General features: G+C 46.3%; 1 protein-coding gene across 7 annotated transcripts in view; it reads right to left on the bottom strand.

The window, feature by feature from the left end:
• ARHGAP10 (Rho GTPase activating protein 10) overlaps positions 1–25,346 on the bottom strand; it is a 346,158-nt gene that overhangs the window by 182,982 nt on the left and 137,830 nt on the right. For 6 of the 7 annotated variants that reach the window (XM_070047465.2, XM_070047462.2, XM_070047464.2 and 3 more), the window contains 4 exons: positions 21,085–21,195; positions 18,837–18,941; positions 9,376–9,505; positions 4,931–5,037 (listed from right to left, as the gene is read on the bottom strand). In XM_070047465.2, the coding sequence (XP_069903566.1) occupies positions 4,931–5,037; positions 9,376–9,505; positions 18,837–18,941; positions 21,085–21,195 (453 nt within the window). The remainder of the gene's footprint in view (positions 1–4,930; positions 5,038–9,375; positions 9,506–18,836; positions 18,942–21,084; positions 21,196–25,346) is intronic. The other variant, XM_070047463.2, reaches the window with a different exon arrangement.

A 25,346-nucleotide genomic window follows, 5' to 3' on the forward strand; every position in this document is an offset into this window, starting at 1 on the left:
ACAGTTAATCATTTGACGGTTAAAATATGAATCACCAAGCAGAAATGCCCTAGGCCTTGGATCAGCACTGATGGAAAACCCAAACCAGCCTCATGCTCAGGTGTAAGCCCATCAGCCACCAGGAGTGGTGTCCCAACCCTCCCGCCCTTCTCTGATGATCTCATTTGCCTGCTACTTCATTATCACATAAACGTGCTTTCACAAAATGTAGCTTTCAATATTTTTCAGGAAGAAGTGTGAGTTTACTTCAAAGTATTTGAGGAAAAACAGAATTAAAATAGTTTATCATGGTGCAAAACAATCCTGAAACTCATGCATAGTTTTTTCACAATAAGCACTGTTTCATTTTGTTTACCTGACACATAAAAATCATCTATGTGCCACCATGTGATGTTCCTACACATGGATTCATTGTGTGATGTCCCATCACTGTAAACATATCTATCTTCTCAAATACTGAACACCTTTTTTTAAAAGATGTTTATTAATTTTTTTTTCTTTATAGTGAAAACATCCAAAATCTTTTCTTCTCCTTTTTTGTGAAATACACAGTATATTATCTTTATCAACAGTAATTCTAGTATGCAACAGAACACCACACCTTCTCACCCCATCTAATTGTAACTTAGTACCCACTACTCACCTTCTCCCCATTCCTCCCTTCCTCTTACTCTCCCCAGCCTCTTATAACCACTACTTTATTCTTTGTGGTCAGCATTTGTTAGCTCTCACTTATGAGTGAGATTGAAGTGCTTGTGTTTCTGTGGTTGGTTTACTTCCCTTAACACAATGACCCCCAGAACCATCCGAATTGCTACAAATGACAAGATTTTACCCTTTTTTATGACTGAGTAGTGTTCCACGGTGTCCATGTACCACGTTCTATATCCATTCATCAGCCTAGATAGCTTTCATTTCTGGCTGTTGTGTGTGAGCAGTTCTACAACACACATGCGAGTGTCAATATCCATTCAACAGAGTGATTCCATCTCCCTTGCACATACACCCAGTAGTGGGACTGCTAAATCACATGGTGGTTCTGTTTTTAGTTTCTTGAGAAACCTCATGCGTTTTCTACAATGGCTGTGCTTAATTTACATTCCCACCAACAGTCTGCAAGGGTTTCATCTTCACTATGTCCTCACCAGCACTGGTCAGTGTGTCTGTTTTGAGACTAGCCATTCTAAGCAGAGTGGAGTTCCATCTCCTCACAGTTTTTAGATCTGCACTTCCCTGGTGATTAGTGATGCTGAGTATTTTTTCACATATCTGTTGGTCATTTGTATGTCTTCTTTTGAGAAATGTCTGCTTAATTCTACTGGCAAATTTTTAAGGGCATATTTGTTTTACTGCTATTGAGTTCCTTATATAATCTGGATGTTAACTCCTTGTCAGATTATAACATGAAAATGTTTCCTGCCATTCTGTATTTTGTCTCTTCACTATGTTGACTGTTTCCTTGTTTTATGTAAGAGCTCCTAAGTTTGATAAAATTCCATTTGTATATATTTTACTTTTGCTTTTTTGTGCTTTGGGGTTTGATCCAAAAAAGGAGGAAGAAAATCAAAATCTGTGTCCATTCTAATGTTTTGAAGCATCTATCTCCCCTATGTTTTCTTCTAGTAGTTTGAAATCAGGGGTGGAGAACTTTTATTCTGCCAGAGGCTATCTGGATATTTATAACATCATTCACAGGCCATATGAAATTATCAACTTCAGAACTAGCATAGGGCAGGTGCTATGGAAGAGTGGGTAAAGCCACCGCCTGCAGTGCTGGCATCCCATGTGGGCATTGGTTCAAGTCCTGGCTACTCCACTTCCTATCCAGCTCTCTACTATGGCCGGGAAAGCAGTGGAAGATGGCCCAAGTCCTTGGGCCCCTGCACTCCTGTGGGAGACCCGGAAAAAGCTCCTGGCTTCGGACTGGCCCAGCTCCAGCCATTGCAGCCACCTGGGGAGTAACAAGCAGATAGAAGATCTACTTCTCTCTCTCTCTCTCTGGCTCTGGCTCTCTGTAACTCTGCATTTAAAATAAATAAATAAATCTTTAAAAATGAAAAAACTAGCTTGCTATAGATTGAATTATTATTGAATTATTGCGAAGGTTGCCTTGGCAGGACCAGACCAAATGATTTCACAGGTCTTAAACAGTCCACGCATCAAACGTCATCCACCCACTTTTTGTCTTACAGTTAGGTCCCATATTCATTTTGAGTGGTTTTTTGTTCATGGTAAGAGACAGAACCCAGCTTTATTCTTCTGGAAGTGGCTGCCTAGTTTTCCCAGCACCATTTAGTGCAAAGACTGCCCTTTTCCCAATGTGCGTTCTCAGTAATTCCAAAAGAGGTCAACTGGTCATAGGTGAGTTTACTTCTAGGGTTTTTACTGCATTCCACTGGCTTTTATGTCTGTCTTTATGATGAGAAATGCTGTGTCAAATGCTTTCCCTGATCTGGGATAACTAACAGAGTACCTAAAATGCAATGTATTGAAGTGAAATGGACATTCTGAGATTCAATGAGTGTTTAGAGCCCTGTCCCTTCTGTTGAGGAATGGTGTTTTATTCTTCATACTATTTGTTGACTCTTTACTTAGTATAGGGTTAACCTCATGAGTAGAAAGTTTACTGAAAGTAAATCTTTGTAAAAATTAAGAATGGGAATAGGAGAGGGAGAAGAAGAAGGGTTGGAGTGTGAGCAGGAGTTGGAGGGTGGGGGAGTGTCACTCTGCTCCTAAATCTGTACATATGAAATACATGAAACTTGTATAACTTAAATAAAAATTAAAAAAAAAAAAGAATGTATTCTAAAATTCTGTAGTATAACGCCTCCTGCTCCTGCTTTGTTCTTTTTCCTCAAGATTTTTTTGACTATTCAGGGTCTTTGTGGTTTCACACAAATTTTAGTAGTTTTTTCTAGATTTGTGAACTATTACTGGCATTTTGATAGTAACTGCACTGAATCTGTAAATTGCTTTGGACAGCATGAGCTTTCTAGCAATAATGATCCCTCTAATCCATGAACATGGGATGCCTTTCCACTTCTTCATGTCCTCTTCAATTTCTTTCATCAATGTTTTAGAGTTTTTCTTGCAGAGCTCTTTCACCTCTTTGGCTAAATTTATTCCTACGTAATTTTCTTTGTAGCTACTGAAATATTGCTTTCTTCATTTTTCAGATAATTCAGTACTGGAGGGTAACAACCAAGTTTCATATATTGGCTATGTAACTTAGAATTTTTCTGAATTCACTTATTAGCTCTAATAGTTTGTTGGAGAGTCTTTGGGAATCTTCTACATATATCATGTCATCTGCCCACAATGACAACCTGACTTCCTGCTCTCCAATGGATCCCATTTAATTCTTTTTTTTTTTTTTTTTCCCATCTCTGGCTTGGACTTCCAGCACTATGTTGAAGAAAAGCAGTGAAACTGGGCATCCTTATTTTATATCTGGATCGTAGAGAGGAGGAGCTTCAACTTTCCCCACTCAGTATGATATTAATTGTTTGCCTCAATATAATACATGAGCTCTTTGAAGATCCCTTACACACATGGATTTCCAAAAGTTTCTGCATCAAAATAAAGTTGTATTTTAGTTGCATCATACATGAACTTTCTGAAGTACTATCATATGTAAACAGAAGTGAAGTTAATTCTGTGTTCACCTACAAAAAACTCTCCACTCACTGACACAGAATTAACAGCAAAGCAATATCAATCCACACATAAAATGAAGAATTAATCTGCTTTCTTAAAAAGTGTTACAGGGGCCAGCGCTGTGGTGCAGTAGGTAAAGCTGCCGCCTGGCATGCCAGCATCCCGTATGGGTGCCGGTTTGAGACCCAGCTGTTCCACTCCCCATCCAGCTCCTTGCTAATGCACTTGGGAAAGCAGCAGAAGATGGCCCAAGTGCTTGGGCCCCTGTACCCACATGGAGATCTGGATGAAGCTCCTGGTCATTTGGAGAATGAACCAGCAAAAGGAAGACCTCTCTTGCTCCCTCTGCCTCTTCCTCTATGTAACTCCAACTTTCAAATAAATAAATAAATAAAATCTTTAAAAAAAAAAAAAAGGCTAAATGCTGAGGTCTCCATATATTAGTCACTGTAAACAAAGTTTCCATTAAAAAAAAATGTTGCAAACTATTTTCAATACTAGTATGCAGGACTTTTTTCTCCCGATCATCTGTTTAAAACATATATGCAGATCATGTCTCCTACAAAGCAAATGCCTAAGGTCTTCCTCTTCTTTTCTTACTTTGCTTTGCTGTTTATGTCTCTGGAAGAAATGATAAAGTTAATGGGCACTATGTAAGTAATAACTTTGTAAATCTAACTGATCAACAATAGAAGTCATTATTGATAACTGTAAAATTTTAAAGCCCATACATGTACAACTTATTCTGTGGAAATACTGAGCCTAAGTCAAAAAAGCTTATTGTAGGTGTTATACTCCACTAACACCGACAAAAAGGATTTTACTATCCTCTTCCAAAAAATTCAACTGTGAAGATCCATGCACAAAATTCATAAAACACAGGAATTATTCTGTTTTCTGGCCTATGTTATTGAGAAACAAAAGGAAACAGATTTTAATCCAAAAAATTTATCTATCATTGTAAATATAAACCTTTAAAATACAGCTGGAGTATCCTTTATCCAATATGCTTGGGATCAGAAGTGTTTAACAATTTGGATATTTTCAGATTTTTGAACTACTTGTATGTGCATATCTTGGGGATGAAACTCAAGTCTAAATTCATTTATATTTCGTAAACACTAAATACACATAGCCCAAAGGTAATTTTATATAGTGTTTTTTAATAATTTTACACATGAAACACAGTTTCACGGCCTGTATAACCCACACCAACAACGCCTTCATACACTGCCCCTCACATAGAAGATAAAGCAGAAAAGCAAATACTCACAAGTTTCCCCCCAGATCTGTGCTCAAATGGGATCATGTTGAATTTCCTGGCAGCTTTCCGATACATGCAGTAGTGTTTGACCCAACTGGAACCAAATGGAGCAGGCCCTTCAACAAAAAAACAGACCTTGGTATCCTTCCTCATAAGCAAGCAGATATTCAGAGCCGCCAACACATCACTAAGGAGGAGAAGCCCACTAAGCAGCAACCAACACAGCTCCATAAACAAACCAGCAGCACCGCTGGCTCTGCTAGAGGGAAGCACCAGAGGATGTGAGAAAGCCCACAGAGACCCCACTCTACGGGATCGCAGCAATGCAGCAGGGATGAAACATGCATTCTTCCCTTCGTAGAAAAAGTTATCTCCCACCTGAAAATCTTTAAAGCATATGCTTGAGTTCTTGTTTGCTTCTAGGTGTTAAGAGCTCACGAGGGTTTCAACAGTTCCATTCAACCTCTGTGATGATTCACGATTCAATTCTGGCCACTCACAATGATGCTACTGTAGAATCCCAGTGCTGAGAAAAAGCACCCGGTCTAGAAATCCCCCCCCCACCCCCCCAGGGCTCGATGTAAGCCCAGTAAGTACCTACCCTCACCGATGACAGCTGAGCCATGAAGTGTGAGGAAACAAAACGCAGGGCTCAGCAGTGGTGAGCTGCCCATGCAGGCACCAGAACTTTCTCAGAATCCCCACTTCACTTTGCCAAGTCAGCTTCACCACCATTCAGGCTTTGGAAGGACAGTCACCTAAGTCAGGGGCGCCCAGCACCAGCGGGGAAGCCCACGCCAGGCTCAACACAGTTTAACAAGTTTTCCTTTCTCCAGGCTTCATTAACTTAAAAAAAGCAATGAGCCTCTGTGCTCACCCTGGTTTCATACACATAAAAACTTCTATGCCCAAGAAGTCAAAAAGGACAAACTCCATGGGGAAGAAAAGAATGCATTTAAAAAGGAAGCATTTAGCTTTAGGAAAAACTCATTATTGTATGTTGGTAGTGGGCAGGAGATGCGAGGGGTTACTCAACCACAAGAAATTTCACCTCAGACCACCATTAGTCCAAAGGCCAGAATTTGGGAACTGCTGTGATGTGTGTTATAAATAACGAGTGCTTGTTCCATGTTCACAAACTACCATATAGTTAACCCAAATGCTACAATGAGAAAGACCTTGACAAGGGGATGCTAATGTCTTTTTAATGTAAAGAAACTGAAGTTTAAAGCAAACGCCTGAGACATAGCAAAGCCAAAGCCTTAGATCATATCTGTGGCCCCAAAGATCAAGGTCTTCCCACTAATTAAGCTCCCATCTGCTCCTTATATGCACCTGCTCTTACTTCCGTGGCTCTGAGAGGCTAAAGATGCCCCTTCACTCCTGTCCAAGCCCCAGGCAACTCACAGCAGAGTTGTGCGGTCCAGACTGCGGTCTAGACTGCAGTCTCAGACACACAATTCTGCACTTAGTTGTTTTGTTGATTTAGGGAACAGCATTTAACCCTGACAGCCCCATTTCATCATTGATAAATGGAGAATAATACCTCCTTACACTTCATAGGGTTGTTTTAGGAATTAACATGAGACAAGTTATATACAGAGTTTACCACAAGGCCTGGCATCCAGTAAATGAGAGAAGAATTTTGCCACCATTGTTTTGGCTGCCTTCCCCCCCAAGTCTGGTTTCAGCCCAATTTCTCTTAAAGCCAGTAAGTTACTAAGTAAGAGTTATAGGAGTGGGCATTTGATGCGGCAATTAAGAAATGGATTGAGACACCCGCAGCCCACATTGGAGTGCCTGGGTTCAAGTTCCAGGTCTGCTTCCAACTCCAGCTTCCTGCTAATGCACACCCTGGGAGGCAGCAGGTGAGGGCTCAAGGACTTGGGTCCCTGCCACCCACACAGAATTGAATTCCCTGCTTCCCAGATTGAATGCCCTGCTTCCAGTCTCAGCCCAGCCCAGCCCTGGCTGTTGCAGTCATTTGGGAACTGAGCCAGAGGATGAAGTCTGTCTCTGTCTCTCCCTCTCTCTGGTCTGTCTCACTGCCTTTTAAATAAATAAAAACTTCTTTTTTCAGTTATAAATCTCAAAATTAAGGTCTCCTGTGATTTTCACATGGGTACATAATGCAAAGAATGCCAACATTCTGATGACTCTACGCTGAATTTTAATGCAGTTCTTTGACATTCGATTTTCAAAACTGGGAGTAAGAACATAAAGTGTGAAGACAATTCAGAGTTCTGCCATGAAAGTGACGGTTCTGTAGGAGGAGGGAAGACTCCGACCTTGCAGATCAAGCAGAAACAGTAACTGCAACTGCCAGGCACAGACACCGTGGAACTGGTCCTGGGGTTCCCTCTACCGCTGAACTGCTCAGCCTGACCGTCCTGTCCATCAGCCACACTGAACAAATGCAAGGAAAGCAGCAAAGCTACTCAAGCAAAGTGAAAGGGAGGAAAACGGAAAGACAGGCACTGCCCATTCTCGCCCTTTCTGCCAACTGGCAGCTAGGTCCCGCTGCCAACCAAGTCGACCTGAAGAGCTGGGCTCTTGCACTAGACATTTGAGGAGAATGGGTCCTCAGTTCTCACAACAGGGACACCCGGTGCTCTGCAAGGCCACTTGGACGGCAGCTGTGAAATGAGCCAGCGTGCCACGCAGGGAGACTGTCACAGCCATCTGCAATCCTCCTGATCAGTTTACAATCAGAACAAACTCTCAGCCTGGCGTGCATGGAGGCAGGTGCCCCGAGGTACGAACGTGCAGACCAAGGTGCTGGGGAGCCGGGGGGAGGGGAGGAGCACCACCAAGAACAGCTCCACATTCGCAGCACTCCCAAGCAGGACATGACAGGGCAGGGCACAGCAACTGGCTCTCATCTCACAGAGCCCTCTGCAACTCAGGAATGCCTTCTCCCCTACGTGCAAAACACCCCTTTCAGGGCTAGCAACGGGCATGCAGAGAGTTAGCAATCACCTCCCCGCACATCACAGTAATTGCAGTCAGAGGAGGCAAAAAGGCAAAAAGTAACAGAAGCTAGCAAGGACGCTGGGAAAGAGGAACTCATACACCGTGGGTGGCAACATAAATTTGGACAGCTACTGTGGCAAACAGTATGGAGACTCCTTCAACAACTAGAAATAGAAATGCCATATGATCCAGCCATCCCACTACTGGGTATATGCCCAAAAGATGTGGTATCACTGTATGTCAGGGCTATCTGAGGGGTGGGCATCACGGCACAGTGGCTAAGCTGCTGCATGCAATGCCAGCATCCCGTATTTGAGCACTGCTTCCAGTCTTGGCCACTCCACTTGCGATCCAGCTCCCTGCTAATGTGCCTGCACAAGGCAGCAGAGGATGGCCCCTGCCACCTATGTGGGAGAGGCAGATGGGAGTCCTTGGCCCCTGGCTTCAGCCTGGCCCAGGCCCAGGCATATAGCTATTTGGGAAGTGAATCAAAGGATAAAAGATCTCTCCCTCTTCCCCTCTCTCTCTCTGCCTTTCAAATAAATAAATCTTTAAAAGAGGGTGAGCACAACAGAGAGAGATCTGCTCCACCATGTTTAGTGCAGCACTGTTCACAAAAGCCAAGATGTGGGATCAGTTAAGGTGTCCATCAACAGAGGAATAAGGAAAATGAGGTATGCATACACATACACAGTGGAATAATATTCAGCCATAAAAAGACCCAACTGTATCATCCACAGCAAAATGGGTGGAAAAGGAAGACAATATGTTAAGTGAAATAAGCCAGATACAGAAGGGCAAATATCACATTCGCCTTCATATGCACAATGTTTAAAAAGAAAAAATAAAGGCCAATCTGGGGGCCAGTGCAGTGGCATATTGAGCTAAGCCTCCACCTGTGGCTTGAGAATCCCCTATGGGTGCCAGTTCAAGTCCCAGCTGCTCCTCTTCCAATCCAGCTCTGCTATGGCCCAACTGCTTGGACTCCTGTAGCCCCTTAGGAGACCTGGAAGAGGCTCCCAGCTCTTGGCTTCTGATAGGCCCAGTTCCGGCCATGGCAGCCATTTGAGGAGTGAACAGCAGATGGAGGACCTCCCTGTCTCTCTCTCTCTGTAACTCTATCAAATAAATAAATAAAGCTTAAAGGTCAATCTGAGGAGAAGGTAACTGCCAGAGGCTGGGGGTGGATGGGTAGGGGAGGAGAGAGGGAGGCTGATGCCAAATTACCCAGAAGGAAGAAGTCCTTCATGTGACACAGGTCACAAAAACTTGCATTTTCTGAGCAAAGAGAAGAAAGGAGCTGTCATGCTCCAGTCACAAAGAATGACAAGGCGGGAGAAACGTCAATCACCCCGATCTGATCAGTACACGCTACACACAGGTATCGAAAAGTGGCACTGGACACCCTTAAACAGATACAAGTACTGTTAATCGAAATGTTCTGTTCATGTGCTTAGAAATCAAGAACAGCAGGAACTCACTTTTCTCCTGTACATACAGGTAGCCTTCCGCTGTAAACTGACTTGCTCGTTTGTGGTCTTTGGGATTCTGTCTGATTTTGTTCATCAGCTCCTCCACTTCCGACCTTGTTCCTTCAAATCGATTCCGGGTCTGAAATGCAGAAACACGTATGAATGTTCCGTTTTCATATATGTCTTTCCACTCACGTTTCAAGGTCTCTGGGTAACTATAATCAAACTTGCAACTCTTCTTTCAGTTAAGATTCTCACAACATCCTGGGTTCTTGTCAGGGTGTCTCCTTATGCAGATTCATGATCAAGGACAAAACCAAGTAGTAGTAAAATAGCCAACAGAACAAGAAACGCTAACAGAAGATTTGTACTTCGAAATCTTTCTGATACCACAAATAATTCAACTAGTTAACATAAAAATTCCTGCCTGCAGGTCTCATACTATTATTAAATCTGAGAGATTAAGAAAAAAAGTTACTAAATTATCTTCCTGGAAATTCTTATTTTCTGGGGGTTGGGGGGTAGGGTCAGCGACAACCAGAGTAACTCATGTCCATGCCACTATCCTAGCAATTCTGCCTAATCACACAATCTGAAAGAAAAAATTTAAAAAGATCCACTCTCCTTTGCACACTAACAAGTTACGGCAGTAGCACCTATCTCCTCCCTGAAAAAGTAAGGAGGGAAAAAAAAAAAATCTCACCTACAGATACTATCTTTGATATCTGAAGGGACAAACTGCCATTCCCAAAACCCAGGAGGCTTGGTCTGCCACTCTGTCAAGCCGCCACGCGGCTACGGCAGCCACGAGGTGAAGGGACAAAAAAGTCACCACGGCTAACGTGCCGAGTCAGCACTGCTGAGCTTCTGGACGTTTCTCCCCTCCACACTCAGAAATAATTGTGTTAATACCGCAAAACTGCTGATGCGCAACCGTGCAGGAGCCGAGATAGAAAATTACTATTGAAATCTGTCCTCCCTCCTCCCTCCAACAAGAAGGGTGAGCAAGGGTTCTAAGAGCAGAAAAACGGCAGCGTGGTCTATTTTTCCCCCCTAGGGGCTGAAGAGTCTGATAAATGTAGATTGTAAAAGGGAAAATCCATCTGCAGAGGTTTAAACACAAGCTGAGAGCCAAAGAAGCTGCTGTCTGTGTATTTGAAGGAAGCGCAAGGCTACACCAAGGGCAGAATTCATCTGTTAGGAGGAACTTCCTACTCCTTCCCACCTCCCACGCCGCCTCCAGGGCTCCGGCACCCCATCTTTACACTGATTTCAGTGATTTGATGCTCCTCCTTCCTCACCCGAGACCCCTCCCCACCCCTCTTCTTCCCATGTATAGAATCTATACGTAGACACACACGCACAGAGGCAGGTGCATGCCACGTATGTAGAGACGCCATCACAGGCACGCCTCATCTAACCCAATGAGCTACAGCCAGTACTCATTTATGCTAATACTCAAACTGCCCTGGATTTGTCCCACATGATTCTCTTCAAGCTGGCTCTTAACGTCTTTGGACATAGTCCCTCGACTTTTTGAGCAAGCCCTTATTAATGGCCCAATAAGGGACCCCAAGTTCATCTTCTACTTTCCCTGTCCAGGTCCTAGGCCAGTCAGCCACATCTCCTGAGTCCTCACTCCTCTAGGCGGAGGGGGCACGGCATGTGCACAGCTAGGGCGATGCCGCTGCTTCTAAGTCTTCTGGGCAAGCAGACTTGGAAAATGCACACACGCGTGCGTCCCCACCTCCTGACCCTCGTGTGCAAAGCCCTTGATTCTCATACCAGTAATCCCAATTCCCCTCGAATATTTCAGGGTTCCTTCTAGCCTACGCCTTTCCTCATGTGTCAACCTCTCCTCCAGTAGTGAGAAACCCGGCTCCTGGTATCTTTACTCCATCTGCTCTTGTGCACATTTAACCACCTCTGCTCAATGTAACCACTCTCCCAGATGCCACAGCTGCCCACCCAGCCGGCCACCACTGCACCCCTCGCCCGGCCCGCCCTGCCGCATCCCGGCCAAGCAGTGTTTCCTTGGCTGCACTGCCCTCCTTCCACACACACTTGTGTGCCTGAAGTAGGAATGGAGCCAAAGGCTCAACTGTTCAAGACTTCTTCATTTATTTTATTTGAAAGGCAGAGTGACAGACACATGGAGATGTTCCAGCTATTGGTTCATTCCCTGAATGACCGCAATGGCCGAGGCTAGGCTAAGCCCAGAGCTCCGTCCAGGTCTCCCATGTGAGTGGCAGGGGCCCAGGTACTGGCACCATCATTTGTTGCACTAGCAGGGAGCTGGGCCGGAAGCAGAGCAGCCTGGACTCTAAGCAGCTCTCTGATGCGGGATGCCAACACTGCAGATGGCTTAACCCACTGCAACACCCTCCCCTCCCCCCCCCCTTTTTTATATCATACCTAGGGTGTGAAAATTTCATTCTTGAAAATTCTGGGCCAGCGCCACAGCTCACTAGGCTACTCCTCCACCTGCGGCGCCGGTACTCCGGGTTGTAGTCCCGGTCGGGGTGCCAGATTCTGTCCTGGTTGCTCCTCTTCCAGTCCAGTTCTCTGCTGTGGCCCGGGAAGGCAGCAGAGGATGGCCCAAATGCTTGGGCCCTGCACCCGCATGGGAGACCAGGAGGAAGCACCTGGCTCCGGACTGGTGCAGCGCACCGGCCATGGCGGCCATTTAGGGGAGGGGAGAAGAAAAACCTTTCTCTCTGTCTCTGTCTAACTAATAAACGAACGAAGGAAAGAAAATTCTGAACACAAATCCAAAGAACACCTAGACCCCAGGGGTACCCAATTGTAAATTTCAGGAACCTATGAAGCTGCCCTCCAAAGATGAAAAGGTTTGACTACAATGTTGCAATAGGGTGATACCAGAGTGCTGAGGTGGTGAGAAGCCCTTGGCAAAACACTTTCTAGGGCTCAGATTCCTACAACTTATGAGGGAGGTCTCTGTCTGGCACCAAGCAGTGCCAGCCAAATGCCAGCGTACCTTGCTCTCCATCCCTTCCCTACATGCTTTAGGAAACACAAACCAGTCCTCAGTTAAGCTTTATAAGCTAAATGTGCAATTCTATCAACACACTGCAGGGCAGGTAGACTCCATTTGCGGGCAGATACATTTGAGTGTATCTGGGGAATAGGAGAGGAGAGGAAGGAGGAAGCATTTCACTAAACTTCACTCAGAAGCAAAGCTTCCCGATAGAGGCAAAGGGCAATTCACAAGACACTGCCACTTTGCCCATGACCTCACTGGTGGGGCTAAAGGCGGCCACCACAACCCTGCTTTAGGAACTTTGGAAACAGATGCAGCAGGTGGATTGGAGCCCACAGACCAACACCACCCTCATTCCAATTAATGCTATCCCCGTTTAATGCCCCATGCAGACAGGGCACACAGGAGCAGTGCCGGGCAGACCCCAGGAGAAACGCTAATCACCTCTAAACACCTGCAGGACACCCTCATGGGGCTGGGAAAAGAGGGACGAAGGTTAGAATCAGTGAGAGGAGGAAGTGAGCAGAGGGGAACCATCAGTGACTAAATCGGAGCTCCTGCAAGTAACGGGACACCCAGATGACACGGGATAAGGTGCAGGGAAAACAGACAGCCTCCTGAGGTTGCTCCTACAGCCTGGGTATACCAACCCCAGGCACGTCAGAGGAGACCAACCTGCCACCCAGCACTGAATCTCAAGCCAACCAGTGGGACCCTCAAGTGAGTCTGCCCAAGTCCCAGTGCTGGTCCTGCCCTGAGGGCAGAAGGACTGAAGGAAGTGATTTTTCCTCTCTGCCTAGTTTTCCTCACCTGTGAAACAGGAATAAAGTACAAAGTTTACATTGTGGTGCAGCGGGTTAAGCCACCACCTGCAACACCAATATCCCATAAGAGTACCAGTTTAGGGCCCAGCTGCTCCACTGCCAGTCCAATCCAGCTCCCTGCTAATGCTCCTGGGAAAGCAGCAGAGGACGACCCAAGTGCTTGGGCCTCAGCACGCATGTGGGAGATCTAGATGGAGTTCTGGGCTCCTGGCTGCAGCCCATCTTTGGGGAATGAACCAGCAGATGGAAGATCTCTCTCTCTCTCTCTAACTCTGCCTTTCCAATAAATAGATAAATCTTTAAGACAAAAATCTACATCGTAGAACATTTTTTTAGATATAAAATCTATTTTATATTTTAAATGTAATTTTTATTTTTTATAGACAGAGTAGTTAAATGTTTATTGGGTACTATGTGGCGTTTCAATACTTGTATGTATACAATGTGTGATGATCAGATCAGGGTAACTGGCATATCCATCACCTCAGATATTTGTCATTTCTTTGTGTTAGGGACATTCAAAATCTTCTCCACTACTAATTTTGAAATAGCCACTTCAGCGTTGTCAACCACAGTTATCTATCCTAGTGTGCTGTAGAACACTAGAAGTTACTCATCCTGGGAGGAGGTGTTTACCATAGTGCTTGAGACACCCACACTCCACCCCAGAGTATCTCAGTTTGATCCCGACTCTGGCTCCTGACTTCAGCCCCCTACCAAAGACAACCCCAGGAGGCAGCAGTGATGGCCCAACCAACTGGGACCTGTCACCCACATGGAGGCCTGGACTGAGTTCCCAATTTTGGCCCCAGCCAGGAGCTGCTCTGGGCATTTGGGGAGTGAATGAGCAGATGGGAGCTCTCTCTTTACATCTCTCAAATAAATAAATTCACAAAATGCTCCTCCTCGGGGCTGACGCTGTTGCACAGCGGGCAAAGCCGCCACCTGCAGTGCCGGCATCCCACAGGGCACCAGCTCAAGTCCCAGCCGCCCCACCCCCAATCCAGCTCTCCATCATAGAACTTTTATAAAGAACAAATGTATATAATCCATGTAAAGCACATAAGGCAATACCCAGCCTGCAACAAAAATAAATTTAGGTGGCATTTTATTATTGTTTTGTTACAATTAAGCCATTGAAAAGCTGTAATAATAATTTCCTAACAGAGGGGAGAATATTTGCCCACCTTCTTAAGCACTGCTAAGCCATTCTTCTAAGGACTCTTGTGTGAATCAGAGAATCTGTTATTCTACTTCCTGTCAGGAAGAATCCTGGTCTCTCTTTCCCCACCGTCTTCTGGGGGAAGGGATCACAAAAGCTCAAAGTGAGTTTTTTAAAATATCCTTTAATTCTGATAAAATTTCCATTCTTCTGGAAAATCTATTTTCTAAAAGCCATCTCGCTGCTTTCTTGCTCTCCATTCATTACTCTGGATTATAGAAAATGGATGAGGACGAACCTCTCAGACACAGCCCAGCCATCTTACAGCAGAAGAGGCACAACCAGATGGAGAAAAAGTCAGTTTTTTTTGTTTTGCCTTCAAATAACCCGTACCTTTTCTAATCAGAAAATAGGTGTGCTGTTTAATTTTTTGCCATAATAAAATAGTAAAAAGTTGAATAAAATTATAACGCTCTACATAAACAGCCACAGAATAAAACAGCACGTAACAGGGGTGTTTTTTCCCAGCAATATGTCGTTGTTTGTACCTGACATTCTCCCCTCATTATACTAAAAGCTGACATCATCAGGGAAGGAGATGAATGACCAAGAAATAAGTAAATTACAGCATCACTGAGCTCCCACAGATGAGGAGGAATGAACGATAGGAGCTTCCAAGGCGTGGTGCAGTCTGCAGGAGCAAGAGTCGCTAAAAGCAAAGAGGAGCCCTGCATCGGGTTCTCAGCGCTGAAGATGAGGGGAAAAGGGAGAGCAGCCCCGACCTGAGGGTGCTGCACCTGCAGCCCGGGAGAGAGCAGAATAAAATCAGACAAGAGGGTGAGGGTGCAGGCGACAACTCTCCAGTTCCAGAGGCTGCAGAGGAAGGGCTCTGTCGGTGAACTGGCATTTGCCCACGTCTCAACAGGAGACGGATGTCGGCCAGGAACTTCCTACTAGGTTACGGAAAACAACCCGGTCATTTTGAGAAGTGCTCCAAATGACAGCCCATCTTCAGGTCTCGCATGGCCGGAGAATCAGCCACTGCCATCTACAAACTGCATCTCTCAAACGATTCCGGGATGGTGTGAGCCGGAGAGCGGTCTCCCCTCAGCAGGCAGCAGCAAGCTGAGCAGGCACGGTGCCGCTGAGGCCCAGGAGACCTTCCCACAGGGCCTGCGACGGAGCTGGGAGGCCCAGCGTGCGCCCGTGTGCTCACACAGGGTCCGGCACTCAGCAGGTCTCCTGCTGGGCTTCGTGCTCGGCTGTCTCCATCCTGAAACTTTCAGGCATTTTTTTCACAAGGGCCCAATAGTTTCATTTCACATCAATCCCACAGATTACAAAAATGAGTGCTTCAAAAAGTTTATGGAAAATAGTATTAATAGTTAAGTTTGCAGCCAGCATTGTGGCACGGTGGGCAAAGCTGCCCCCTGCGATGCTGGCATCCCTTATGGTTCAAGTCCCAGCTGCTCCACTTCTGATCCAGCTCCCTGCTAATGGACCGGGGAAGGCAGCAGAAGATGGCCCAAGTGCTTGGGCCCCTGCACCCATGTGGGAGACCCAGATGGCATTCCAGACTCCTGGATTTTGCCTGGTCCAGTCCCGACACTTGTGGTCATTTCAGAAGTGAACCAGTGAATGGAAGCTCCCTTGCTCACTCACTCTCTAATTCTGCCTTTCAAATGACCTTTAAAATAAAATTATTAAAGGTAAGCTTATTTTGGTGCAAAAGAATTCTGAGATCTATGCACTTTTTCTTCATACATGTTTTTCATACACTTTCTGAAGAACCCCTCATATACATAGATTTCAAAATGTTTCTGCACAAAAATAAACTTATCTTTTAATTCATTTTCTGCCAACTGTCTTAAGGACTTACATGTTTATTTGAAGGTCAGAGTTAGAAAGAAATGGAGACAGAGACCGAGAGATATCTTCCATTCGCTGGTCACAACGGCCAGGGCTGAGCCAGGCTGAAGCCAGGAGCTTCATATGGGTGTCCCAGGTGGGGTGGCTGGTGCCAAACACTCGGGTCATCTTCTTTTCCCCGACCATCAGCAGGGAGCTGGACTGGAAGTGGAGCAGCTGGGACATGAACCAGTGCCCACATGGGATGCTTGCGTCACAGCTGGTGGCTTTACCTGCTACGCCACAGGGCTGGCCCCTTAAATCCTTTCACATCCTATTCTGCCTGCAGGTTCTCATCCAGACCAGCCATGTTCTTGATAATGAGAGCCAGACAGAGACAATGGATTTCCAAAAGTTATATGGTCAATCAGTGAGGGATTAAAAACAAAGACCACAGGGCCGCTGCCTGCAGTGCCGGCATCCCATATGGGCGCCAGTTCGAGTCCTGGCTGCTCCACTCCAATCCAGCTCTCTGTTGTGGCCTGGAAAAGCAGTGGAAGTTGGCCCATGTCCTTGGGCCCCTGCACCCACATGGGAGACCCAGAAGAAGCTCCTGGTTCCTGGCTTCGGATCAGCACAGCCTTGGCTATTGCAGCCATCTGGGGAGTGAATCAGTGGACAGAAGACCCTTCTCTCTCTTTCTCCCTGTCTCTCTCTCTTCCTTCCTCCCTCCCTCTCTCCCTCCCTCCCTTTGCCTCTGCCTCTCTGTAACTTTCCCTTTCAAATAAATAAATAAATAGATCTTTAAAAAGAAAAAAGTTGAGATCACAATCTTAATTATCAAATGTTCTTTTAAAAAAAAAGATTTATTATTTATTTATTTGAAACTCAGAGTTACACAGAGAGAGGTAGAGACAGAGAGAGAGTTCTCCCATCCGATGGTTCACTCCCCAGATGGCTGCAATGGCCAGAGCTGCGCCAATCCTAAACCAGGAACCAGGAGCTTCTTCCGGGGCTCCCACGTGGGTGCAGGGGCCCAAGGACTTGGGCCATCTTCTATTGCTATCCCAGGCCATAGCAGAGAGCTGGACTGGAAGTAGAGCAGTCGGGTCTTGATTCGGCGCCCATATGGGATGCCGGCACTTCAGGCCAGGGCATTAACCTGCTGAGCCATAGCACCAGCCCCTCAAATGTTCTTTTTCTAACACTGCATGCCGCTGCCAACAGGAGTATTCTGGAGGATGACATCATGAAGCTAACCCACCCTCAGGACAAGCTAGCGCTCACTGGGAGTAACCCGCACAGCCACACCGAGCTTTCCTTCTTACAGCTGCGCTGTACCACACGTTATAGCTTTTTCTGCAGATCTTGGGACACGGGGGCAGAAAAATCAGTTACTCAAGGACTCTATTCCCATTAGCCCCGCTCAATGTCCAGTTCACAGACATGAACCGACACGGGAATTACAAAGAAAAGATATTAGATATTTCACCTGCCACATTCCTAGGTAAGTGACACAAAAAAGAAAAAAAAAACACCTTGGAAACAAAACCTACACAAGAGGCAATCACCCAGGGCCAGCACTGTGGCATAGCTGGCAAAGTAGCAGCCTGCAGTGCCACCATCCCAAATGGGCGCTGGTTTGAGTCCCAGCTGCTCCACATCCAATCCAGCTCTCTGCTGTGGCCTGGGAAAGCAGTAGAAGATGGCCCAAGTCCTTGGGCCCTTGCACCCACGTGGGAGACCCAGAAGAAGCTCCTGGCTTCAGATTGGCCCAGCTCTGGCCGGCCGTTGCGGCCAATTGGGAAGTGAACAAGTGGATGGAAGACCTCTCTCTCCCTCTGTCTCTAACTCTCTACTTCTCAAATTAAAAAAATAAATCTTAAAAAAAAAAAAAAAGAAAAGAAAAGAAAAAGGCAGCCATCCTCATCTTCCAAGTCTGCCAGAAATGAAAATGCAGACCGGCGTCCACCACAGAGACCACGCCCCCTCCCCCGGCACTCGTGTGTCTGAGGGGCGCTGCGGCTCTGCGGCACACCCTTCATGCCGGATTTCTAGCAACGCCTCGACTCACTATAAACACACCCCGAGTGCTTCTCCATCGACTACAGTGTGGAGAGGAAAAACCTCCCCACAGGAACCAAAGCACATACAGCACCCTGCTGAGTGACCGAAGTTCTCCCAAAATCTCTTTATCCAAGCCTCACAGAAGGCGCCCGTTTTCCAATGCCTACCCTGTAGGGGAGAAATTTCACTTGAACCATTAAGCTTATCTGGGATTAAAACTCCCAGTTCATAGAAAAGAAATGTAACTCATCGCAATTTAAGTGCCTCAATCCCAAGAGGCTGGCTCCTGTCTGTTGCACCCACAGCTGACAGTTAACAAGACAAAGCTCATCCTTGCAATGGTGCCGGGAGGCGCAGGAAGAACCGCCAGGTGGCACAATTTCCTCAGCCTCCGCTACCTGAGATGCTGTTACCAGGATTGGCCAGAAGGTGGCACCACACTCTTAGCTTCTCAGTACTAAGATATCAGCCTGGTTTAAGTCTTTGTACATATACTTCATATAAAGAAAAAAACACACATTTCAAACATCTTTTTTATATATATACCAAACAGCTTTCATCTCCTTACGTTCTGAATGTTGATCTGTAGTTCCATTTTGTAGTGATTGAAGTCTTTGGCAAGTTCATGGCCCTGATGATAGAAAGTAAACATTCCCTGAAAAAATGACAGCATCTAAGACCAAGAAGAAAAGAAAAACATTAGCACAAAAAAAAAAATTAAAAAGCACTCAGGGAAGAATAAAGAATCCTACCAACCTCCAAGCATCCCCCCTTCGTCTCACTGCTACTTCCCTGAAGTCACAAGTATCCACATCAGTCTAAATGAGTGTTGTTAACTGGTCTTCACAGAAAGTGAAGAATCCTGTTATTCTCTTAAGTATCAGAGCCATGAGATAATTTCTACAGCATGTGCTAAGAAAAACGGAATTCTAAGTCATCCTGTGTCCCTGTTAGTCAAGAGAGCCCCGAAATCATCTGCAATTAAAACTTCAACACAGGCCGGCACCGTGGCTCACTAGGCTAATCCTCCGCCTTGTGGCGCCGGCACACCGGGTTCTAGTCCAGGTCAGGGCGCCGGATTCTGTCCCGGTTGCCCCTCTTCCAGGCCAGCTCTCTGCTGTGGCCAGGGAGTGCAGTGGAGGATGGCCCAAGTGCTTGGGCCCTGCACCCCATGGGAGACCAGGAGAAGCACCTGGCTCCTGCCTTCGGATCAGCGCGGTGTGCCGGCCGCGGCGGCCATTGGAGGGTGAACCAACGGCAAAAGGAAGACCTTTCTCTCTCTCTCTCACTGTCCACTCTGCCTGTCAAAAAATTAATTAATTAATAAACAAACAAACAAACAAACTTCGGCACGGGCCGTGCAACCCAATGTGCAAGACAGCACAGTCGCAGCCGAGAGGGCTGGCTGGAGTCTCCGACGGCCGGTTCCCAGAGGGGCGACCAGCTATGCGACTTGGACGAACCACTGAAACCGTGCCCTCTCGCGTGTCATCACTGGCTACCTGGGGTAATGAGATACCTCGTCCACGAGTTACCCCGTGGCTTAAGTGAATGAGCACAGCACAGGATGATCTCAACCATGATTTTCTGTGAGCATCTCAAAGGCCCAGTAAACGCAGGCCATCATCATCTGCTTACGTAAAAAGTGTGTTTTAGGGTGGTTCAATTTTTCTCTTACTGTTTAATTTAGATCAATTCTACTCCAACTGGATTCTTGCTCCATGAACACCAGTTTTTCATTAATCATACTTGGTTATTCTTTTGTTTCTCAAAATCATTTCCACAATTGATAAACTATATAGTTTGTGAACTTTATATCAGTAACCCTGTTTATAAAAGCTGTATTAAAATTGAAATTGATTCTATTTTAAGTCTGTATTTAAATTGAAATCAATTCATCCTTCTAGACTGTCTTTGCTAAAACCCATAGTATGACATACCTTTACATTTTTATTCAAAAGATATATATATTCACACATAAATAACTAAAGCTATTAGAAAATAAACTATGTTTCTAACAAAGGTATAAAGAAATCTTAAAGTAACTCACAAAATTGTTTCCAAAGTTCCACACAGTAGTTCTCAGACTATCCTGACCATTGAGTTTTGTTAGAAATCAGGTTCCAAATAATGATACCAGGGGGCAGCACTGTGGCGCCGGGTTAATCCACAGCCTACAAAGCTAGCATCCCCTATGAGCACCGGTTCCAGTCTCAGCAGCTCCACTACCAATCTAGCCCTGTGCTAATGCACCTGGGAAGGTAGTGGAACACAGCCCAAGGGCTGGAGCCCCTGTCACCCACCTGCAATTCTAGGTCTTGGGCTGGGCCCCGACCAGGCTGTTGCAGCCATTTGGGAAATGAACCAACAGATGGAAGATACCTCCCCGGGACGGGGACACACACACACACACACACACACAGCCCCCGTAACTCTGCCTTCCAAATCAGTAAGACTTTAAAAGTAATAATAATACCCAAGTTTGAACTGGTATAGGTGCTTTAGAAACAAGGTTGAGGAAAGTTACCTGCTATAAACACTACTGCTTTCGCTCACATTCTAACAAATTCTTCAAGGCATTTTTTAAAGGGTGGAGCTACAATGGCACGAAGCGCCCTGAGATCACCAACACTGGGCGTATCATCTGTTCCGCACTGCCATGCCAGGGAGGATGTGTCTGCCCATCACAAGTTGCCAGGTCTGCCTTCATGTCCGCCCCCTGCGGCCTTACAGGAAGCACCCGGGAGAACAAGGCAGCATGGTATCTCCACCACAAGGCAGAACCCTGCTCACACCCCACTTGCTAGGATACTCACAGGCTCCACAAACTCAAACTTCTTTCTTTCTTGGATTTCCTGGAGCTTACACACATATTCAAGAGACAGTTCGTAGAAGTGCTGCCGGTTTTGCTCGACCTGGACGTCTGCCTGTGTTAAAATAACTGAGGTTAGTCACACGGGAGCCAGCAAGAAGGAAGTTCCGCATCCGAGGTGGGCAGTCTGCAGTCCTAGGGCTGGACAGGCAGCGTAGCCTGTATGTGCAAAGCGAGCCATACTGGGCATGCTCACGACCCCTCTCACACGCGTCACCGGGGCCCACTTTACTTCCACAGCAGTCAACCCAAGCGCTTGCACCAGTGCCTTACGGTGTGCGAAATTCTAGAATATTTACTATCGAACTCCCTGCAGAGAATGTGGGTCACGCCACTCCACAGACTGAGAAAGATCCCCCTAGGATTCAAGAAGCAACAGTGAACTGTCTGTGTGAAAATCTCACCCCCAAGCACAACTGACAGGCAAGGCTGGACCACAGACAGAGAATCCGAATCGCACAAACACCCCTTCCATGAGCAGATCCAAGGATGAAGCCGGCCTGCGACAGGAGCGGGGGAGAGCCCGGTCACCCCAGCTCTCAGTGAGAGATGGCAGCAGGTGAGGAAGGGGCGGCCCTGGCACCAGCGCCTACAACCTGGCTCCAAGGACGGTCGGGGCTCAAAGCCCATGCGTGCACGGATGCCCTGGGAGTGCAGGGGCTCCTGATGCTTGGGAGGCTACTCTACAGCAGAGGTCCCGGCGGATCTCGACTAACCAGGCAGGCCCTGGGAGAGGAACACAGCGGCAAAGGACGCCCTCTTGAGCTTGGCCATTCACCTCCTCACTCTCCCGCACTGGTCTCATCACGTGACCACTTAGGCTTGGAGCCACCATGAAATGCTCCCAGGTTAATTCTCTTCAATGATGACACTGGTAACAATGACTCCAAACTTGAGCCACAATGAAACTACCAGTCCACAGCTGACCGAGTAACCAAGACCAAAGAGCTTAGAATGAAGCTATTCTCTGGGATGTCAGAGAACCCACTGCCTCAAGGCATCATGGGGCCTGCTTCCTAACATGGAGAATTTCACTTTTAAAAGTAGGTAGCCATGGACCCAGTGGGGATTCAAAATGGCCAATAAGCACATGGAAAGACGCTCAGTGTTATTAAACATTAGGGAAATGCAACTCGAACCCTCAATGAGACAGCACCACACACCTATTAGGCTGGGTATGGCCTAAAAAAGAGAAAGAAAATTAAGTAGTGGTGAGGATGGAAGGAAATCGAAGCCTTTGGGCATCACCAGTAGGAATGTAAAATGGTGCAGCTACTGCATACAACAGTACGGACGTTCATCAAAAAATTCAAAATAGGGGTTGAGACACTGGTTAAGTTAACTCATACCAGGGGCCGTCACCGTGGCATAGCGGGTAAGGCCGCCACCTGCAGTGCAGACACCCCACACGGGCGCCGGTCCGAGTTCCAGATGCTCCACTTCTGACCCAGCTCTCTGTTAAGGCCTAGGAAAGCAGTGGAAGATGGCCCAAGTCTTTGTGCCCCTGAACCCGCATGGGAGACCCAGAGGAGGTTCCTGGCTTCAGATCGGCACAGCTCCAGCCATTGCAGCCAACTGGGGAGTTAACCAATGCATAGATGATCTTTCTCTTTCTTTGCCTCTCCTTCTCTCTTTGTGTAACTCTTTCAAGTAAAAATTTTTTTAAAATTTAAAAAAACATAACTCATAAAATATAACTCATACCGGGGCCAGCACTGTGGCCTGCAGTGCCAGCATCCTATATAGGCGTCAGTTTGAGTCCCAGCTGCTCCAGTTCTAATCCAGCTCTCTGCTATGGCCTGGGAAAGCACAAGATGGCCCCGGTCTTTGGGCCCCTGCACCCACGTGGGAGACCCGGAAGAAGCTCCTGGCTTCGGATCAATGCAGCTCTAGCTGTTGCAGCCAATTGGGAGTAAACCAGCAGATGGAAGACCCCTCTCTCCCTCTCCTTCTCTGTATAACTCTGACTTTCAAATAAATAAATAAATCCTAAAAAAAAAAAAAAAAAAAAAAGAGGTAACTCACACCGTATCAGAGCGCCTGGGTTCAGTACAAGCCTCTGGCTTCTGACTCACACGTCTCACTAACGTGCACCCTGGGTGGTGGCAGTGATGGCTGAAGTAGTGGGTCCTGTGCCAGCCACGTGAGAAATCCAGATTGAGTTCCTGACCGCCATGCTCCTTCGCCGTGTCCCCACCCTGGCCGTGCATAAACACTTGGGGGAAGGAACCAGCACACAGGCTCTCTACCTGCTATCTGTCTCTGTCTTTCAGGCAAGTTTCTTTAAATGAAGACTAAAAATAATCAACATGGAACTACTGAATGAACAGTTCTACTTTCTGGGGATGCAAATATAACCGAAAAACTGAAAGCAGGACTTGAACCCCTATGTTTCCATACCCACGTACCTAATGGCATTATTAACAATAGGCAAAAGGCAGAAGACATCCAGGTGCCCACCAACAGATGTACAAGGGATACTCAGAACGTGGTAAATACACACAAGGGAGAGTATGTACCCTTGGGAAGGGAAGGACGCTCTGACACATGCTACAGCACAGATGAACACTGAGGACACTACACTAACTGAAACAAATCAAACATCAGAGGACAAAGTCTAAGTGACTCCGCGTCCATCAGCTGCCTAGAATCCTCAAATTTATACAGACAGACAGCAGAATGGTGGCTGCCACGCAGTGGGGGTCAGGAGAGCGGAGGCTCATTGTTAACGGGTACAGAGTTTCAGTTAGGGAAGATTAAAAACCCTGCCCATGGTGATGATGATGGCTGCTCAACAGTGTGAAGGTACTCTAATGCCACAAACCTGTGCGAATGAAAGAAAGGGGTTAAAATCAAATTTCATTTTATATAAATATATATAATTGCTTTTATTTATATGTATGTATAATTGCTTTCAAAAAAGCAATTATTTACCTGCCATGTAAAAAAAAATGTAGTATCACTTTTTAAAGTAAAATAGTATTTAAATACAATCAATAAGAATGTTACTCATGGGGCAGAGGTCATGGAGTACTAGGTTAATCCTCCGCCTGTGGCACCGGCATCCCATATGGGCGCCGGTTCTAGTCCCAGTTGCTCCTCTTCCAGACCAGCTCTCTGCTGTGGCCCGGGAAGGCAGTGGAGGATGGCCCAAGTGCTTGGGCCCTGCACCCACATGGGAGACCCGGAAGAAGTTCCTGGCTTCAGATCGGCACAGCTCCAGCCATTTAGGGGGGTGAACCAATGGAAGAAAGACCTTTCTATCTCCCTCACTGTCTGTAACTCTACCTGTCAAATAAATAAACAAACATCTTTAAAAAAATAAAAAAAAAAAGAAAGAAAGAAAGAAAGAAAGAATGTTACTAGCTTAAAAGAGAATTTCTACCTAACAGCCCCCCGCCCCCCGGCCAAATCATGCTTTTGTGCCTCCAGTAACTACAGTTTTATAGGTCACTCACCAGCACTTGACAGGCACAATTCCCAGGACAAAAACAAACCATGGTAATTACTTCTGCTGAGCATTGAATAAACAGAGGCAGGAGACGTCCGGGTGGTTTCTTCATGCCCTTATTTCTAAGAAAGGCTCTTCACGAGAATCACACCACACTCCAGGTACCAAGGTGGCTTTGCCATTCAGCCGCTTCTCTCTCTGCTCATTCTCACGTCTCCAATTCCCACCCCCTTCGCCAGCCAACCTCTGTCACCACTGTGCAGCGTCTGGAGGATTGGGAACCGCCTAATGAAGAAACCACCAGCATGCCGGGGCACGCTCCCTACCCGCTGGCCAAGCGGCGCCCGCGGGCACAGACTGCTCTCCCCCAGCCTCACCAAGTCTGAAGGCAATCGCTCTTCTCCCCACGCCAACCAAACATGAGGCGCTCACTTCTAATAAACACAGAATTTCATTTGATTGTATCCAATTCCTGGCCACTCCTGCTGCAAATATGAATAAGGCCGTGGACCAGTGTCACACTTACTTAAAAGAATGAGATATCATTTGGCTTCTCAGCAAGGAAAAAAAGACTTCAAAAGTCAACAGAAATGGAATTTTCTCGAGAATCCAGCATTAGCTCCAGCACAGATATGAAAGGAGGATTTAGGGATGTAGCTGAAGGTGGACGCTATTGTGCCCAATAAACAGAGTTAGAGCAGCCAGTCCTAATAGGGTTACCAAAGTAACCAGCCTGGTATAGCCACTATTTGCTG

This window comes from Oryctolagus cuniculus, chromosome 8, assembly GCF_051225735.1.
Source record: "Oryctolagus cuniculus isolate XC-2025 breed Fujian yellow rabbit chromosome 8, ASM5122573v1, whole genome shotgun sequence".
Taxonomy (NCBI): domain Eukaryota; kingdom Metazoa; phylum Chordata; class Mammalia; order Lagomorpha; family Leporidae; genus Oryctolagus; species Oryctolagus cuniculus.